Source organism: Phyllostomus hastatus, unplaced genomic scaffold (genome assembly GCF_019186645.2).
Source record: "Phyllostomus hastatus isolate PE091 unplaced genomic scaffold, TTU_PhHast_1.1 phas_contig_209, whole genome shotgun sequence".
Classification (NCBI taxonomy): Eukaryota; Metazoa; Chordata; class Mammalia; order Chiroptera; family Phyllostomidae; genus Phyllostomus; species Phyllostomus hastatus.
In genome coordinates, this window is record NW_025333735.1 from 17,481,025 (window position 1) to 17,501,447 (window position 20,423).

Genomic DNA, 20,423 nt, shown 5'->3' on the forward strand with positions numbered 1-20,423 from the left:
GAGTAGGAGAGACAGAGATGCAGAGAGGAGCAAAGATGGGGAGACACAGAACAGAGGTCCCACGCCCATATGTGGTGGATAAAAATTGGGAGGAATACCTTGAGACCAAGGGATCCCAGCTGCACACCAGACCACTCAGCCCAAGGTTCCAGTGCCAGGAAGACAAATCCCCATAACTTCTGATGAAAACCCAGTGGAGGTTGGGGTGTTGGAAGAAACCAAAAGATTCTTAGGAGTTTCCTCTCAAAGGTCCTGCAACAGTCTTAGGACTTACACAGACTCTCTCCCTCTGGGCTCCAGCACCAGGGCAGCAGCTGGAAGGGCACCAGTGGCACACAGGAAGGAACTGAAGTGACTGGCATCACAGCATGTGCTGGGGGACAGTTTCCTCCTGGACAAAACTCCAGGCCAGGCAGAGGTATTGTCCCCTTTCTGAGCCCTCCCCCACACAGAACCACAGAGCGGGGACACCTTAGGTGAGACTCCATCAACCTGCTTCACACAGGTTGCCCCACCCAGGCAATTACCTAAGACTCTATCCCATCCAACTCACTGGTGCACTTTTCTACAAATGGCCACACTACTAAGACAGGTGGTCAAACAGCTCTCCTTAATACAAAGAGACAAACACAGGGAGGCTGCCAAAATGCGAAGACAGAGAAACATGGCCCAAATGAAAGAACATAACAAAACTCCAGGAAAAGAACTAAACAAAGTGGAGATAAGCAAACTAACAGATGAGGAGTTCAAAACACTGCTTCTTAAGATGCTCAAGGAACTCATTGGGTACTTCAACAGCATAAAAAAGACCCAGGCAAAGATGAAGGTTACACTCAGTGAAATGAAGAGAAATTTATAGGGAACCAACAGTGGAGTGGATAAAGCTGAGAATCAAATCAATGATTTGGAACATAAGGAAGAAAAAAAATATTCAATCAGAATAGCAAGGAGAGAAATGAATCCAAAAAAATAAGGCTAGTTTAAGAAGCCTCAGGGACAACTTCAAATGTACCAACTGAACACTTACTTGAAAAAATAATGAAAGAAAACTTCCTTAATTTGGTGAAGGAAATAGATGTGCAAGTCCAGGAAGCACAGAGAGTCCCAAACAAGATGGACACAAAGAGGACCACACCAAGACACATGATAATTAAAATACCAACAATTAAAGATAAAGAGAGAATCTTAAAACCAGCAAGAGAAAAGAAGTTAGTTACCTACAGGGGAGTTCCCATGAAACTGTCAGCTGATTACTCAAAAGAATCTTTGCAGGCCAGAAGGGACTGGCAAGAAGTATTCAAAGTGATGAAAATCAAAGACCTACAACCTACACTACTCTATCCAGAAGAGATACCATTTAGAATTGGAGGGCAGAGGAAGTGCTTCCCAGACAAGGTAAAACTAAAGGAGTTCATCATCACCAAGCCATTACTATATGAAATGTTAGAGAGACTTATTTAAGAAAAAGAAGATCAAAACTATGAACATTAAAATAGGAATAAATTCATAACTGTCAACAATTTCATCTAAAAAACAAACTAAGCAAACAAGCAGAACAGGAACAGAATCATAGGTATGGAGATCACTTTGGATGGTTATCGGCAGGGGTGGGGTAAGAATGTGGGAAAAAGTGCAGGGATTAAGAAGCACAAATTGGTAGTTACAGAATAGACAGGGATACATAAAGTACAGTATAGGAAACAGAGAAGCCAAAGAACTTATATTCATGAGCCATGGAAATGAACTATGGCGAGATTGCCAAAGGGAATGGGGGGTGCCGGGTGGAGATGGGCAAAGAGGGAAAAATTGAGACAACTATGATATCATAGTCAATAACAGAGCTTGATCAACAGAGGCTAAAACAGACAAATGTATAGATGCAATTTTTATTAATCTAAACTCCTTAATGAGTACTGCGGTGAGTTAAACCTATTCACGTTCCTTACTGATATGGAAGAATATGTGAACGTTTATTTCTACAATCATGTGCTCATTAATAATAAGTCATTAATTTGGGGGGAAAACCTTCATCTTTTAGATTAACATTTTCCACAATGTAAAGAAGGGGTTTTATGGTTTAGAGAAGTAGCAGATCTTATATTTGAGAGCTTATTGGGTGTAACTTTAGGGAGGGTCCTTTCAGACTAGGGTATATCCAGAAGAAAGCACCACATGATTCAACGTAATTGAATCATGTCTCTGAGGGGGTTGTAAACCTGGTCATATTTCTCAGAGAGGAGAGAAAACACAGGCAGGTGAGGTATAGCTTGTAGTACCTATGCTTTAATACCTATGGCTTAAAAAAAAGTTATTTATTGATTTTAGAGAGAAAAAGGAATGGAAAGAGAGACAGAAATATCAATTTGTTTTTCCCCTTATTTATGCATTTATTGGTTTTCTTGTTTATTCCCTGACCAGGGATTGAGCCCACAAGCTTGGTGTATCAGGACAACACTCTAACCAACTGAGCTACCCAGCCAGAGCCCTAAGCACTTTTGTGGAACAAGGACCTCGCCTTCCATGTGACTCCTATGGGCAGACCTAGGACTAGTAGTGCGAGTTACAGGAGGATAAGTGCTGAATAGGTCAGAATATGATTGTCCAAGCTGCCTCAGAGAGAGTGAGGACCCTGTCTCTGCACAGCGGTCGTAAAAGGGGACCCAGCACCCAGCCATGCATACCATGACTTTTAAGTCTTCAGATTTGGAGTCTCAGGTTCTGAGCTTGATAGGCACTAATACATTTCTTTTGTCTTGTTGGTTCTTGTGGCAGAGCCTATAAGAATTTTGAACGGTTTCCAAAGCCATTTCTGAATTGTGACTACTTCTCGTGCAGGAGAAAACGCAGAAGTTTCCATGGATGTTTCCCTGGCTTACCGTGATGACATGTCTGCTGAATGGACTGAAATGGCCCATGAGAGAGTGCCCCGGAAACTCAAATGCACCTTCACATCCCCCAAGGTAGGGTTCCTTGACGTCTAAGTTGATAGAGTTTGTTGTTGTTGTTGTTGTTGTTGTTGTTGTTTTCAGTTTCCAGGTGTGTGGGAAGATTTGCTTTACAGTTAACAGACATGTTCCTTATTTCTTAGCATGCATGAGCCACATTCTCCGTTGTCTTAGTAAAGAGCCGGTAGATATTTCACATCCCTGCAAATATGGAAAGACTATAAGGAATGTCTGACTGAAGTGATTTAGTTATTTCTCTGAAATACTTACCTAAAAATAAATTCTTCATTCTTTGGTTAATAGCTAACCATGTCTGAAGACCGTTGCTAAGTTATTTTGAGGTATAAAAATCTGTTGATACTAGATTAATGCTGTATCTGCTTCTCTGTTTCTTAGGCATCTCTTTGCTGCCACAGTTAATGTGCAAGTATGAAAACCAAAAATCCCAATGACCATGGGCAAAAGAAGACAAGGAGGAGGAAATCTAGTCTTATTTGAGACCTCAGTCTTCTAACCCATCTTTCAGACTCTCCCTTCTCCAGTCCTTCCAGGAGGACTCATTCAACCATCCATGGAAGGGAGATTACTATCCTGCTTTGAAAACAGGGAGATATTTTGGGGAGGCAGGGGCAAAGGCTTTAGACTCCTCATAAATAATTCAGGGATTGACTCAGTGACTTTTGAGGATAGTGGGGTCTGATGGTTTAAGGACCAGATCAGAATTAGCTGGAGGCCCTTTACAAAAGGAGAGTGCTGCCCTCGTGCATGCCTCCCTGACGTTCTGACCCCAGGCTGCTCTTGAGAATCTTTTGAAAGTCTCTGTAAAGGTGAAATGGAGCCAGAGTTACCATTACTCATGGTTACTCACATTTCTCAAGGGTGCTAACATGGCACACCATCAATGGCAGGTGATCTCTGATGGCTCCTCAGGTGCAGAAATGGCCTCATTTTCTTTATGTGAAGTGTGGGAGAGACCAGGCTCCACAGGAGCACATTCTTGAGTATGTCCTTTTATCAAATGACATCTCCAGATCAACTGCACCTAAAGGATTTGGACACTTTTGTAGTACCCACTCCATTTCTGATTTAGTTCCTCTCTCTTAGCTTGGCTTTTCCTAACTTTGCTTTGCCTATAACTAAAGTTGGGGTTCCCTCTGGAATGATTGGTGAGAACAGTAGGTTGAAGCCTCTGAGTACAACGCCCCTGTCCTGTCCAACCTACCCTAAAGAGGAGTAATATGGGGCAGGTTCACAGTATTTATTTACATTAGTTAAAAGTGTAGATTTGGAGCAAAATATACATGTCTTCAGTTCCAGGTTGTATAACTTCCTGTCTGCATGACATCAGTCAAACTGTCTGAGGTCCAGTTTCTCTTCTATGAAATGGGATGATAAAAACTTCTGTGGAAGCTTCGTAAGGACAAGATAAGATAGTGAACATAAGTAAGATGACCGTGTCATTAACATGCAGTCTGGGATGTGCTTGAGAATGAAATGGGGTGTTCATCACTTGAGCTACCAGGACTCTCTCTCATGGGCATTAAGCACCTATTGGGGCACCTGGCATTTATTAAGTCTCTTTTCCCAGGTTCCCTAGATTAGAGCCACAAAGAGTATGGTTTGAGAACCAATGGCTTCAGCATCACCTGAGAGCTCATAGGAAATGCAGATTCCCAGGTTATGCCCAAAACCTACTGGATTAAAATTTCAGGGTATAGGAGCAAGGAATCTGTTTTAATAGGATTTCAATTTCTTTTCTTTTCTATTTTTTATTATTTACAATTTTAATAACGTTTTTATTGTTCTCCAAATACAGTTGTCTCCATTTTCCAGCCACCCTTTGCCCCACCCACCCCCACCCCACCACCATAGCAGCACAATTTACAATAGCCAAGTGCTGGAAGCAGCCTAAGTGCCCATCAGTAAATGAGTGGATCAATTCTTTTTCTTAAGCTTGATAAAGTTTGAGAGCCACTGCCCTAGACCCTTTTCTGAGTGCCAATTATAGCACCCCCCAAACAGAAAAAGCTATCTGGAATTGTTTGTGTAGACCCTTGGGGGCAATTGGTGGGTAAAAATGAAGGGTAGAGAGAAACTGGAGGTAACAGGAGAGAGGAATATCTGGCATTTTCAGATCTTCTCGTGTGCAACAGAGAAAATTAATTAAACCTTTCTAGCGGTTGCTGCAAGTTGATTGCATCTTTCAGCAGTGAGATTGGTTGGCTATCTAAGCTAAAGGATATAAAGCTTTGGGATATGGAATTTCATCCTCAGAAAAGGGAAAAGTCATTTCTCACCTTACTTACACACTTGGAGGGCACTGAGAAGCAGAGTGAGGGGAAGTCATTAAGAAGCCTGAAACTGCTCCTTAATGCTGGTTGCTTAATTATCTTTAGGATGTGTTGATCCCTTTCAAGAAAGATATTAAACCTTGAAAAGTGTGAAGGAAATGAATCATCAAATCTGTGTCTTTTGATTGCAGTGAAATTTAGTCTTGAGCCTGAAGATTAAATGAGAAATTGCTTTAAAGCTTTTTAGTCCCTGGTGGATTGCGAAGGTAAAAAAAAAAGTCAAGTTGCCACCTGCTGTAATTTGTCCTAATTAGTCAGTCTCACGCTGGAGTTGGGGGAGGGCTGAGGGGGATGGGAGAGAGCAAAGAGAGCAGGGAGAGTGTCTTTCTTTCTAAATGCCCTAAATCCTGGCAGAGGCAGAACATCGGTGCATAAGGAGGAGTCCCCAACAGGATACAGTGAATTTGTCTTTGAGACAGATGGGCCAGGCCAGGATCCCAGGAGCCAGTATGACTAATTTCTTAAACTTAGATAAATTTGTCTCATGGGTTGGTAGCATTACCCTCTCTGTAGGGACAGGGAAGTGGAGGACACCCAGAGACCCATAATGGGGAACTAGAAGTAACCCTGGAGATTATCTTATTTTATCTTATTGTTTTACTTATGAGGAAAGTAAGGCCAAATGAGGTGGATGACCTTCACAAGGTACTCAGCAAGGGGCAAGGTCACGGCTAGAATCTAAGTCTCGGGGGTTTAGAGTTCTTTGCCCTCCTTATCACAGCACAATGCCTGCTCCAGGCATGCCTGAGGCAGTGTCATTCCTTTCTTCTGCCTGCTCTACTCACTAACCTCTTCCCCATCGGAACTGGAGGCTGAACTGGGAAGACCTGTGCCCTCAACTCCATACTATTACTTTGGGGACCAAGGGCACATTGCATAATGAAGTCAGTGGCATTAGACTAAATAAGCGTTCGTTTCCTTCCCCCTCAAAGTCTCAATTTCTAGAAATAAAACAAGTCCCTGGCAGGAAAACCTATCATAAAACCCTCGTCTTGCTGTTAGCACAGAGGGTACTCAGCCTCCTCAATGCAGCTTGATCTGAGGCAGAATTGGAGCCTATAGTGTATTTTTGTTGCTCCTGCAGAGGCCTAACATTAGCCCTGACCTGTACGCAAAAGAGAGAGAAAGGAGCAGAAGGAAGAAAAAAAACACCTATACAGCCTGCAGCTGCAGTTGGGAAAGAAGAAGTATTCTTTATACAGAAGAATTTTTTAAATTCCACAAGCCAAGTCTAATCAACTGGTAGTTCTGATAAAAGCCCCTTAAAACTTTCAGGGGTGTCCAACCTTTTGGTGTCTCTGGGCCACAATGGAAGAAGAAGAGTTGTCTTGGGCCACACATTAAATACATTACAACATGTAATCACCAAAAAATCTCAGAATGTTTTAAGTACATTTACGATTTCATGTTGGGCCGAATTCATAGCCATCCTGGGCTGCATATGGCCCGTGGGCCGCAGGTTGAACACTCTTGCTTAGAGGATGAAAAACTGTCAGGATTGATGAGTGATGTCTGCCTTGAGTAGGGAATAGAAGAGTAGAATCGTGTAAGTATAAGCCAGATATTTGACTGTTCTACCTCTCCTTTTTCATGTGTGTCTTTTGTCTCTATACAAAGGTCTAGTGCTGGCTGGTGTGGCTCAATGGATTGAGCGCTGGCCTGTGAACCAAATGGTCACTGGTTCAGTTCCCAATCAGGGCACATGCCTGGGTTGCAAGCCAGGTCCCCAGTACAGGGCACATGAGAGGCAACCACACATTAATGTTTCTCTTCCTCTCTTTCTCCCTCCTCCCTTCCCCTCTCTAAAAATAAATAAGTAAAATCTTTAAAAAAAAAAGTCTGTTTATGGCACCCTAAGCTCTGATCCTCCAATAAAGAACTCCCCAAGGTCACAGAAGGGGCAGAAGGCTCTTCATATACTAATTTGATTATAGACTCCTTCCTCTCTCCCTTCTGATTTCTCCACTGTACTTTTTACTCTGAAGATAAACAAAAAATTATGAAGGTCCTGATAATTTAAGCTTGGGAGCAACAAATTAGGTCTTTCTATCACTTGTTTGATCAGCAAACATGGAAAATGGTATATAAACCCAACATTGATGGCAGACACTCATTTCTTTTATCAGGAAAAAGTCCCTGGCTGCTGAAGCTCCTGCCTCTGCACACCTGTGTTTACCCTGCCACCCCTGCCCCTTGGCAGGGACTCAGGCCAGAAGTCCTGGGGAGGGCGAGCAGGGTGTAGCTCTCAAACAGCCTGTGCCCTCCTCTCCAGTCTCCCACTGCCATGCTCTGGGCAGCATCTCTTCAGCTGTTTGGCAGGAAGTCCAAGAGGTTTTTATTAGAAACTAGGATTAATTTTTGTTTAATTAAAATTTCTGCTCCTTCTGCTATCTTGCCTCTTGGGCAGTTAAGCTTTGGAGATAGAAAATTCCAAGTGAGCGTCTCTAACAAACTAATCCCATTATTACCTCTTATCCCTTTTTGTCTTCTTCAAATCCCAAGGGCTCCTGGAGTTGCTTCTTTTTTCTATCAAATCAATAAAAAGTAGATATTTTTAGCTTCTTGCAGCTTCTCCTGCTGGCCAAAACCCTGTAAGTAATTAGCCATTATCTAAGACTATGAGGAAGGTCAGCAAGGGCTTCCTTCTGAACACTTCAGAAGCTGACTGTTGGTTCCATGGAGCCCTGCAGGTCTCTCGTGATAGGCTGCAGCTAAAAAGACTGCCACCCTTCCTGGTAGGCCAGGTTATTTTGACATTAGGGTCAAAGGAGGGTAAAAATGCTGAGAAAAGAGTAAAGAATTAGAAAAGATTTATGTTTTTTACCTAACACCTTAGATTCTGGCTCAAATGTGGCTAGTAGTTTTGAGTTTGTTTGTTTGTTTATTTGTTTGTTTGTTTTTATTTGTTAGTTTTGAAGGTGGAAAGGGCAACAAGTGGACACCATGCCTCCAGTGTGCCCTATTATCTATACCTCTAAGGTGCACCTTTAAACATTAGCTTTTAGAAGCAAAGGTAAGACAAACAGTTAAGACAGTCTATTGGAAATAATAAGACTGCTTCAAAACCTCTCTTCTTCCAGATCCCAGAGCATGAGGGCCGTTACTATGAATGTGATGTCCTTCCTTTCATGGAAATTGGGTCTGTGGCTCATAAGTATTACCTTCTAAACATCCGGCTGCCTGTGAATGAGAAGAAGAAAATCAACATTGGGATTGGGGAGATAAAAGATATTCGGTTGGTGGTGAGTGAATCTGATTGGCCCACACAGCCTGCAATACTAGAACACTGGCTAAGAACACTGGTTGTTGAGCATGTGTATGGGAAGGGACCTCGCATCTCCCTCTTCACATCTTGGAGCCTTGGTGGTCTCATCTGACAAATAGGAATAATATATCAGATACCCGTGATGGCTGAGATCATAAATTTGTGCAAGAGATTATGGTAATGGGAAATAATGCAGTTATTGTGCCCACTTAAGGTGTAGTGATTGTGACTGCGTGATGAATTACACCAAGATAAAAGCAATTTTTTACATGTCTCAACTTGCATGCACCAGTATTAAAGGAAGCAGTGGTATTTTAGATTATTTCTATTTATTTTGCTTAATGGGAAAAATTAGAACATGGAGTTAGGAGACCATTTTTTTAATCTAAAAATAATCACACAAGAAATATATATTTATTGTAGAAAACTAGAAAGCACAATTAAACATATAAAACATAAAAACTACCTGTAATATCCTACCATCTAGAAATAATTACTTTGACTTTTTGATTCCAGATTTTTTCAATACATATATACATATATAATCCTTCACCTAAAAAAATTGGGATCATCCTCAATTGGCACTTTTGTTCCTTGCTTTTTAAGTTTAATGGTACTCATGAATATTTTAATGGTATGTTATGAATATTTCATATAATAGTGAATGAATATTACACACACACACTTGGTGCTACTGTTTAGCATTCATTGTACTGTATAGGTTTACCTTAACACATTTTACCAGTCTCAACTTGGGGCATCTAAGTTATCTCCAATTTTTCAAAGAAGGCCTTATAGAAAAGTCTTTGATCATATTCTTAATCATTCTCTTACTATACAGTGGGTAGTAAGTGGGTATTCTCTTACTATACATTTTTATACCTTTTGATTTCTATTCCTATGGTTCCTGAGAAGGGGCCAGGTGGAATCTGAGGACAGTACATGCTATAAGTGTGAAAGCTCTTGATCTTGACAGTTCAGCAGACAAGTTCTCCCCTTACCTCTTCTCCAAAATGCATTTGCTGGTGGGAAATAACATTAAGATGTGTTCACCTTCAAAATTATGTTGGCTTCTCTCTAGGGAATCCACCAAAATGGAGGCTTCACCAAGGTGTGGTTTGCTATGAAGACCTTCCTCACGCCCAGCATCTTCATCATTATGGTGTGGTATTGGAGGAGGATCACCATGATGTCCCGGCCCCCAGTGCTTCTAGAGAAGTAAGATTTTGGAGCATGCCATGTTAAGGAACACGGCATCGCATGATCTGCCCACCATACTCCTGGTTTTGTGGGGTCTCGTTCAAGTGGTCAGTGTACTCCTTGGGCTAGTGATCTGACCAGGAGTTATTTTGGACATTTTTTTCTCCTCCAGTTTTCACATGCAAATTATTATTAAGTTCTACAGGTTCTGCATCTTTTGGCTCTTTATTCTGTCCTTGCTCCTCATTCCCATGGGCTGAATCAGATACCTCTCTCTATTACAGAGGGTTAACTGCCTCTCTCCTAATAGCCCAACCAGAAGGATGATGCTCCTGGTTTTATTCATCCCCTCTCTCTCCCATATTATTGACTTTTCTCTTTTTGCTGAATTACTCCCATTATTTACAAATACCCTCAACCATCTTCCATTCTTAAACAAAACTTTCTTTTCCATTTCCCCCTGAAGCCATCACACCATTTTTCTACTCTTTGTTTTTTACAGCAGAACTCCTCAGAAAACTTTTTTGCTTATCTTCTCCTCCTATTTTTTTCTCAAGCCCATTTCAATCCCCACCCAACTCAGGAAGCTGCTCTTCACAGAATCGCCTATGACCTTGACATTCCAAATCCAGTGGTCATTTTTCTGCCCTGGCTTTTCCGGACTCATCGTCAGCATTTGACGTGATTGATCACTCACCTTTTTATCAGCACCTCCTCCACCCTTCTTGTGGTTATTTATCTCTTGCTGATGATCAGTCAGTCTGCACTGCTCTTTCCAGCCAACACTCCATCCTTTTAAACTTTGGAGCCAGGGCTCAGCCTTTGGAACTTTTTTATTAGTTATGTGCTTATTCCTTGAGTGAGCTCATCTAATCTCATGGTTTTAAAAATCACCTAAATGATAACTCTTAGTTTACAATCACCAACTTCAGCCTTTCCCAACTCTAGACCAGCTGTTTGTTCCACATCTTCAGTTGCACAAAAATGTAACACGTGTAAAGAACACTTCATATCCTCCCACTTTGAACTTGCTTCTCTCCTAGGCGGTCCTATCTTAGGAACTGGCAACTCCATCCTGTCCCCTTGCTCAGGCTAGACATGTAGGAGTCACCCTTTACTTGTTTTTTCACACTCTTCATCCAACCCACCAGGAAATCTGACCACTATCATTGCTACTACCATCATTTCTCACCTGTTGATTGGAAATAGCCTTTCAACTGCTCTCCTTGCTTCTACAATTTCCTTCCTTATAATGTACTTACATTGCAGCCGGATTGTTTCTTTTTAGGTAAAATCAGATCCTGTCACTCCTCTGCTTAAAGCTCTCTATTGACTTTGCATCTCCTTTGTCCCAGCCCATGAAGCCCTAGGAGCTCTGGACTCTCTCTGATTTTCACCTTCTGCCCTCTTCACCACCCACCATCCCCTTGGTGCTCAAACATGCTCTCACCTCAGGGCCTTTGCACTTGCTGTTCTCTTTATCTAAAATGCTCTTACCCAAACATATCTGTGGCTCAATTACTAATTTTCTTCAGGCCCTGTGCTCATGTCTCTTATCTTGGAGGCTTTTCCCTGTCTATCACATATAAAATAGCACCACTCTCCATTCTCCTACCTTGCTTTATTTTTCCTTATAATACTCATTCTCTATTTATTTATTATCTTTGCTCCCTTACCCTTCTTCTCACCCCATCTGAATGCAGATATCACTAGAGCAGGATTTTTGTCTGGTTTTTTGTTTTGTTTTGGTTTGGTTTTTTTGCTACTATATCCCTAGTGTCTAGAATAGTGACCAGCACAGAGCAGAAACTCAATGAACATGGATTGTGGAGCAAATTAATGAAAGAATCATGTCGCTCCACTGTTGAAATTTTTTTATTGGATCTTGTTCTTTCAAGGTAAACTCTCTAACAAGGTACTCAGGTTTGCTCATGAGTTCAGCTCTTTTCACGTCTCTGGTCTCACGTGCTACATGAAGGCCCCCGAAGGCTGCTCCAGGCTTCTGTGGCTCCATCCAGACACTTCCCTCTGCTTGGAATGCTCTCCCACCTCCCTAACCTTGACTCACACCTCAGCTCAACTTCTGTTTCTGTCAAAGTAGACGTCTCTGTAACAGCCTGTGCACTTTCTGTCATATCACTCATCGCACTTTGTCTCTCCATCTGGCTAGGCACTGAATACATCTCCATGAGTGGAAAAACTGGTCCTATTTATTTAGGTATATCTAGCCATAATAAAATGCCTGGTACATAATTTGTGTTTAATAAGCATATGTATTTCAGTGGTGTGAATGAAAGTAGGAATATATCAGTGACAAAATGAATGACATTGTGATAGAGAAGTAGCAATTAATAGTGTGATGGGGAAGAACAAAATAAAAACTAAACAAACTACTAAAAGAATTTGTATTTCATATTGTTTGGAGTCATTAATTATTGAAATGAATGTGCTCATATAATTCATAGTTGCTGAGGATAGCATAATAATAATGGATGTTCTTAATGATCAAGTTAATAATAACCTCAATAGGTAACAGAAGATAATTATATTCAATGAGGTCTGTTTAAGAAAGCAAGAGCGGGTACAAAAACATTGTAGGAAGTATTTAACCTGAGCTAATACCAAAATAAAGTTCCAGGGGTTAAGGAGGTTAGGTTCAACTATCTAGAAAGGTCGAGATAGCTCCTTCATTCTACAGTGGTGCCAACAAAATAGGACATTTTGCATCTCTGTGTAGAAACTCATTATGAGAGAGCTAAGAAACTGATCATACTGCATCAGTCCCAATATGCAACGTCTCATTTCCCAAAACTGGTTTCTGATTTTTGAAGATCTTCTTCCCAAATGAATAAAGTCACTTTCCTGATATTTTCTGCTCATCAGAGTCATCTTTGCCCTTGGGATTTCCATGACTTTTATCAATATCCCAGTGGAATGGTTTTCTATTGGGTTTGACTGGACCTGGATGCTATTGTTCAGTGACATTCGACAGGGCATCTTCTACGCAATGCTTCTCTCCTTCTGGATCATCTTCTGTGGCGAGCACATGATGGTAAGAGGAAGAGCCCCTAGGGAAGGGACAGTGGATGGAGCAGAATAAATTAGTGGTACAGGAGTAAGCTCCAGAGTCAGGCACTCAGTTTAAATTTCTGCTTCACCACTTGTTAGCTGAGGGGCCTTAGGCAAGTGACTTAATCACTCTGACTCTCAGTTTCCTCATCTATAAAGTAAAGGGTTTTGTGAGATTTAAATATAGCATACTTAGCAGAAAGTAAGCACACATATTAATGACTATTATTAGTTCTTGTCCTTTGACTTCTGCTGTGCTTGTCCCCAGGACCAAAGTAACCACTGGAGAATGTGGGTCCAGTTCTTTCCAGCTAGCAATCTATCCAGGTGGCCTAGTAACCCCTGTTAGCCTGAAATACTGACCTCCCTGGTCAGTTTGCACAGACACCAAATCATATTTCAAGAGGGACTGAAGGTACCATGGATAAAAATAAGAATGGTGCCATCATCACGCTGTGGCTGAAATGATATGCCAGCTGGAGCTGGGGCCCCGTGGCAGGCACATGGGCTTCATAGTTAAGTGGGCTTCTTTTAAATTTCATCATGGCTTGATCATTGCTTCTGAAGCTTTGCAGCCCTTCCAGGAGAAGAGTGAGAGAAGAGAAAGGCTTTTGCCTACTGCTGGGATAAGCATGAGGGACTGCCAGCAGTGACCCACTGTGAATGGGCCCTCAGCAGCAGGGACAGGGAGTGGAGGGGACTCGGGTACAGCAGCAGGACAGGCTGCCGGGTGGATTGCACAGAGTGAATTTGTGTGGACTGCCCCCCAGGGTCACAGCCCAGATTCTAAGATAATGTCTTTTGCCTTTCTCCATTTTCTCACTTTGCATTCCTTTATATTCTCTTGTAATGTCTTTGTATATGCACCAAGAGGAACCATTCTTGTTTTTAGTAAAGATAGGGAGCACATGTATTTATTTTCCTCACCATAAGACCTCTTACACTCAACATATTTTAATGCCTTTTAGACTCTTCAATTTGTCCTCTGGGGACCGCACCTCCTTAACAAACACAAAGGATAAGTCCCTTAGGAATTTAATTCTGAATGATTTAAACTACTAGGCTTTTCTTTATGTTCCTGTAGCATCCTGTTGTTATTACTATGAGAACAGATTTTGGTCTTTCCCATTCTCATATGCCTAGAGTCGAGCACGATGCTTGATACACAGCAGGTTGTCAGCAAGGATTGTTGGAATGACTGACTCACCTATAGAATTGCTTTGCTCTCCTTGTCTCTATCTCATTTCTCAACTTGGCTTTCATCAGGATCAGCATGAGCGGAATCATATAGCAGGATATTGGAAGCAAGTTGGACCAATTGCTGTTGGCTCTTTCTGCCTCTTCATATTTGACATGTGTGAGAGGTGAGCAGATGCCAGTGGGACCCTGGGCTGAAATGTGCATCACCATGCCCACTTCCAGCTCCTTTGGAGGAGGATTCAGAAGGGAGAAGGGTGGTTGGGAGGCTTTGGACTAAAAGGGTTGGACAGAGTCACATCCTCAGATAAGGACTGGGATTAAATCAAAGACAAAGCTCTTCATAGATGCAAAATACTTGGGTTGATTATCCTTCAAGCCCCTTTTGCATTAAGTCCTCTGTGACTTTTCTTAGTCTAAATACAGCCCCCACCCCTCCATTGAAAAGTTAAGAACAAGTAAAAAGGAAAGTTACCCCTTGCCTCTGTATTAATTGTGTCTTGCCTTTCCACCTTGTTTCTCTTTGTAGAGGGGTACAACTCACGAATCCCTTCTACAGTATCTGGACTACAGATGTTGGAACAGAGCTGGCTGTATCCTTCCTGCATGGGCTCAGGGTTTTATTTCTCCTTATAGCCTCCCAATCCCCAAGATCATTTTCTAATGATGTTCTCCATATGGGCTCAGCCAGAGCTTTGATCCTTAGACCAATGATAACGGCATAATTAAGGCAAATAATGAGAGGAATTAATGCCGGCTTTCAAGCCCGGGTGAGAGCAGGCAGACTAAGGAGATTGCAGCACATCCCCACGGCAGGGGTATCAGACTTGCTAGTCTTATTGCACCCTGTCTAAATTATCTGCTCTACATTAGTTTACTGCAGACCGAAGCATGACTAGCTTTTCCCTGGAGCTATGGAGGCTCATCTCTGGGCTCCTTGTGGGAGAGCCTGTTTCTGAAGTTGCCTTTGTGTGGGAGACTTTTTACAGTGACCTTGGTGTGCTGGCATACTCTGCTGCTGCTAGTCATTTCCGAGACCAAGTGGAGATAAGGCTAAGGTGATTAGTTCCAGAGGCGTTGAGGCTTCTGGTTGGTTGGCATAAACTGTCTGAGTCGTCTTCATGAAGCAGAAGTGACAGTCTTAGCTTATCCCTTTTAGGATGCTGGATTTAAATATATTATCTTCCTGAATAATGTATGTTAAAACCTTTGGAAGAAAAAGACTCTTCTGGAGAGGGGAGAAAGGCTTGAGTTGTATTCTTTCCTAATAGGTAATACCTTGTCATGCACTGGTAAATATGCTGTGTCCGGCTATGATGTTTATGCTGGCTTCTTATTGAAACAAGAAGTTTGTGAGTAAACTAAATCAGTAGTATTGTTATCTTGAAGATAAGAGAGCTGAGCTCTCCCAACCTGTCTGTCCGCCACTCCATTCCCCCAAAACCAAACAGGGACTATATATAATGTTAAGTCTACTCCAACTCTTTTGTTCTACTGATACTATGGAGAGTCAGGGAGACAAACTAAATTTCAAGTCCTGCAGCAAATAACTATGTTCCCTTCATTTCAGGGTACTGTTATTTTAGGAAAGAAGGGAAAACTTGATTAAATATGTTATTTAATGAAATACACGTGCTGAGTTCACACTTGTTAAAATATTTTAAAATATGCAACGTGGGGTAGAGTTGTAGCAGAAAGGAGTGGAGTTAGGTCACCCGTCTCCTGAGCCTGCTCACTCTACCCCAAGCCTTGGAGGGTCTCAGATTGAACTTTAAAGGTAGGTCTCAGAGCTGCCCTGCTCAGTCTCAAAGTATGTTACCACCCCCTCAGCTCCCACCGTGGCCGTGTGTCCTTCTGCTCCCTGTTCCATTTGACAAGGTTGTTTCTGTGGTAGACAGAAAATTGCAAACAGAACCTCATGCCTGGTTTCACTTCAAGACCTTCAGTCCCACAGCCAGGCCTCCAGTCCCACTCTGTTTCCTTCTGATTCCAGGGTATCTCAACCTCCTTACAAAAATCCAGGGACTAGCCCAGTGGTTCCCAAACATGGTTATACTTAGTGTGCTATCCCTTGGAACATCTGATTCCATACACCTGCAGTGAGAGACCCGGGCCACCTGTATGTTACCTCCTCTAGTGATTTTAATGCAGCTGTCCACCTAATCAGTGTTTTGCAACTGATACCGAATATTCTAGTGCTTCTCAAATTTATTGTGCATATAAATCCCTTGAGGACCTTGTTAAAAGGCAGTTTCTGATTCAGTAGGTGCTAGGGTAAGCCCGAGTTTGCATTTTTAACAAGCAGAGCTCTGTTTCTCTTATTTGCCTTAGAAAGGAATTTGGAACATTCCTCTTTGTGGTAGTTTTGTGTCAGAAAACCTCTATCACTGGTGTTAGAGCCAGGTTTTAATATTTTAACCCCCTGAAAACTGCCTAAATATTTGGAGACAAATGGTATTGCCAACAGAGCTAAGGAGAAGTGCTTGAGTCCTTGGCTACCATGCCATTTCCTTTACCGGACACCGTCAGATGGCCTTCATCATTGTGGCCGGGATCTGCCTCTGTCTGTACTTCCTGTTTCTGTGCTTCATGGTGTTTCAGGTGTTTCGGAACATCAGTGGGAAGCAGTCCAGCCTGCCAGCCATGAGCAAAGTTCGGCGGCTGCACTATGAGGTAAGCAAACCTGTTGGCTCATTCAGGAAATGGTACTCAATACCTCCTGCCCATCGTGTAAATACACACACACACACACCACCCTATACCTGGGGATTGGATGCCTTTATTTCAAATACGCATACACAATGAGAGATTTCCACATAATACAGGATCTCTGGGCAAAATAAGAGGCTGAATCCTACTCTGAGAAGCATCTAGCTGGACTCTCTAAATCTTGGAGTTTTCTGTGGTATAAATGTGTTTCTATCCCCAGTGAGGAGTGAACTTGTCCAGCAGGTTCTTCAGCTTTGGGGTGGAATGTAGGTGCATACTAGATGAGGATGGTAGAATTGGGATTTGGCTTGGGGTGAGGTGTTACTTAAGGTCTCCCTGCTGAGAATGAGCCTGAAGACTGGGGTTCAGCCCAGGTCATCTGATTTCCAGACTCCAGGAAGCCACAGTTCCCCTGAAATATCCACCAGGTGCTTAGATACAGTTCAGTAATCTTGGCTTATAAGCCTATGTGCCTTATTCAAGAGACACACTCATTCTCCAATGCAGACAACACATTCTTAATTTCTCAAGGACCCCTTTTGGCTCATGCCAAAGTGGTAGCGCTTAGAGACACAGGCCTAATTCCTCTAAAAAGAGAAATAGCAGAACCACAGGGTTTCTATATGCAAGGGATCTGCAATAAGAGGCACCCCTCCCCAAACAAATGTGCCCTTCAGTCCTGCTCTTGGAAACCCTGGGCACGTTCTAAAGCTCTGCCTGCCTCTAGAACTAGAGTGGCACACGAAAAAATTCAATCAGATCCACTTCATGTTGATTAATATGCATACTTCTCTTTGTTCATTGGAGCAGAATTTTATTTCAGCTGCAGAAAACTTGGATTTGGTAACTTTGAACCGTTGCGGAGAAGCTTAACCAGCTTAGCAGGGAAATTAGCAGCTTCGTGACATGCTGCGAATATAATTTCCCAGGCTCTGGTATTACTGTTTCATGAGAGATAAGAACATAGGAAATATTTGGCCCGATACATTTTTCAGCCACATTCACCTCTGCAGGAGAAATGTGACTAGGTAAAATTATTTTACCATCACTCTTAAGGACTGGGTTTTATAGATTCCTTTAAAATTAGCTTTTTATAAAGTTACACATTGAGATAAGGTTGATGGTAGCAGCTGGAATGTTAAACGACTCTTTCTTTCCTAATAGGGGCTAATTTTCAGGTTCAAGTTCCTCATGCTCATCACCTTGGCCTGTGCTGCCATGACTGTCATCTTCTTCATTGTTAGTCAGGTAAGAGGACCCTGAGAGGTCAGGGTGAGAGTGTTGCCGGAGAGGGGCTTCTGCTCTGCGCGGAAAATGCTATAGTGCTACTGCAAAAGGAGCACAGAGGGTATCAAGCTGCGCAGCTGATCAAGCCACGTTGTTTAGACTCTAATGCGAGTCTTGTTATCATCTGGCTGTAGGTGGACTGAATTTTCCCTTTCAGGACAGCCTCGGGGGAGGAAGAGTAAATTAAAAGCCTGCAGCCATATTGAAGAGCACTTGTTTCATTTACTTGAGAGAATGAACTTTTCAAGCCCTGTAGCAGAACACCAACAAGCAAGTGTTAATTTGATTTGATCCTTATCTGGCACTAATGTAGATCCTTTTACAGTCCATCAGCCATTTTTTGTGGTAATTATATTGCCACTTAAACAGTGAAATGAAATTCAAAAGTCCCCCTGATAGAAACTTATTTTTCTGCTGGTTATTTCCAAAATTCAACATTTTTCTGTACTTGAAAAAAATAATGCTAATGGTTTTAAAATAATGGACTTGTTTTGGAAAATACTACTTACATCTAATGTGTTATATACCTATGATGTATTTGAGCTTCATAGAAATCTGATGGGTAGGAATTTTTATCCCAGTTTGCTAGAATATTAAATCAAGTGGCATTAGAGACATTTCCCACTTAATGCTGTTTTCTAACTGGGTCGGACTGTGGATGCATCACTTAACAGTTCTAAGGTTTAGTTTTCTTATATGTAACATGGATATAATAATAGTACCACTGTAGAAGATGGCTACAGAGATCACATGAGGTCAAGCTTGCAAAGTGCTTTGCACTGTGCCTGGCACGCTGTGAGCAGAAGTGGACATGACCTTACTAATAGCAGAAAGCATGAATGTTGTGCCAAAGGACATGGAATAAGTTAGGGGTCAGTACCCAGTCCTTTTGACTTTTTTTTTTAACTAACTGCTCTGTCATCCCTATATTTGGCCAAAATTGAAAGTGGGTAGTAGTGCTCACAGAGCCTTAGGAGAAGACTTACCCCACTCTGCGAGCAAGTTTCCTTCCAGTCCGAGGGCTTCTGAGTTTTTGTGCTATGAGTCCCTTGGGTGCCCTGCTGAAGGCTGTGGGCCGCTTCTTTGAATGTATTTAAATGAGTAAAATAAAATTTAAGAACTTTGGATTTGAAGGGAAGTTAGATATAGATAGATAAATAATATATATTTGCAATTATACATATCTGTAACTAAAACATTTGAAAATATGATTTCCACTGGTAACAAAATTATAGGTAGTGCTAATATTATGAGGGTCTGTTTTCTACACTCATAGTAGAAAGAAGCAGTAACTTTCAGTTAGAGTCTGGTAAAAATAAAGATATGATTTTTTTCTCATTCCAGTTCACAGACCCCTTGAATTCTATTAAGGACACCCAAGGGTGCCTGTAATGCAAGTGAGGGGTCCCTAGAGTTCTGTTGGCTATGCCCAGTGGGCAGTGCCAGTGTTGCTCCCGAAGGCTGAAGTGAATGCAGAAAAAAATTAAAAATATATACACATGTGTCTTCATAAGTTCTGCTCACCACATCTGCTTTGACCTACAACAGTGCTGTGTTTGTATCAGACTGTTTGTTTATAAAACCTCGGAGCACTTCATTCACCCCTCCAAATGCAGTAAAAATATTTCAAATTCTGAATGAGTTTTTTATTCAACCATCTGAGGCTCAAACAAGTTGTGTGGGGTGGGAGGCCTGACTTATCCCTTGGCTGATTCCCTCGTGTGACCAAAATGCTTCATGGTCCCTCAGCCGTTCGGTAATGTGCTTAACACAGCCAGTTCTGCTGGGTCGAGAGAGCAGGGTGCACCACTCGGAGAAACACAGCCTCAAGTAAGGTGGGCCGAGGAATGGAAGGCAGTACCAAGTTATGTTCTCAGGAAGGACACCTTTGGTCCTAACACACGTTTCTGCCACTGTAGAAAGCTGAAGTTGTTTTCCCACAGCCCCATCCCACTTCCTCTCTTGTCCCTGCAGAGTTCAGGCTATCTGAAGTCAAGAAGGGACATTTGGCTGGCGTTTAAGGCGGCTACATGATGTCTGAAGTTAACTTTGTAGATGTTTAATCAGTGTACATTTTTAACGCAAAGAAGGTCAGTCTTCCAAGGAGCAGAGTTTGTGGCTTTTCTTTTGAGAAAAAAATTAATATTCCATTGCCCCAGTATTTTCTAACAGCTCCAGCCTGTGGCTGGCTTTTTATATCTGCTGTGATAGTCGCGGCCCAGAGTGGATTTCAACTCTAAGGGGGTAGCAATGAGGTCTTTTGGATTCCATTAGCTTCTCACATTCCTCCTGCTGGGTTATTTTTTAAGGTTTATTTATAGATATCTAAGACGTTTTCAGGCATAACTCTCAGTGTCCCAGGTACTGTATTAATATAGTCATCAGAGGATTTATTTTTTA

General features: G+C 42.0%; 1 protein-coding gene across 3 annotated transcripts in view; it reads left to right on the plus strand.

Annotated features, from left to right (window-relative positions):
• The window catches only part of WLS (Wnt ligand secretion mediator), a 110,930-nt gene that overhangs the window by 69,043 nt on the left and 21,464 nt on the right, over positions 1 to 20,423 (plus strand). For all 3 annotated transcript variants that reach the window (XM_045835506.1, XM_045835505.1, XM_045835504.1), the window contains 8 exons: positions 2,836 to 2,960; positions 8,377 to 8,538; positions 9,643 to 9,779; positions 12,645 to 12,813; positions 14,097 to 14,194; positions 14,557 to 14,620; positions 16,557 to 16,700; positions 17,901 to 17,984. In XM_045835506.1, coding sequence (XP_045691462.1) covers positions 2,836 to 2,960; positions 8,377 to 8,538; positions 9,643 to 9,779; positions 12,645 to 12,813; positions 14,097 to 14,194; positions 14,557 to 14,620; positions 16,557 to 16,700; positions 17,901 to 17,984 — 983 coding nt within the window. The remainder of the gene's footprint in view (positions 1 to 2,835; positions 2,961 to 8,376; positions 8,539 to 9,642; positions 9,780 to 12,644; positions 12,814 to 14,096; positions 14,195 to 14,556; positions 14,621 to 16,556; positions 16,701 to 17,900; positions 17,985 to 20,423) is intronic.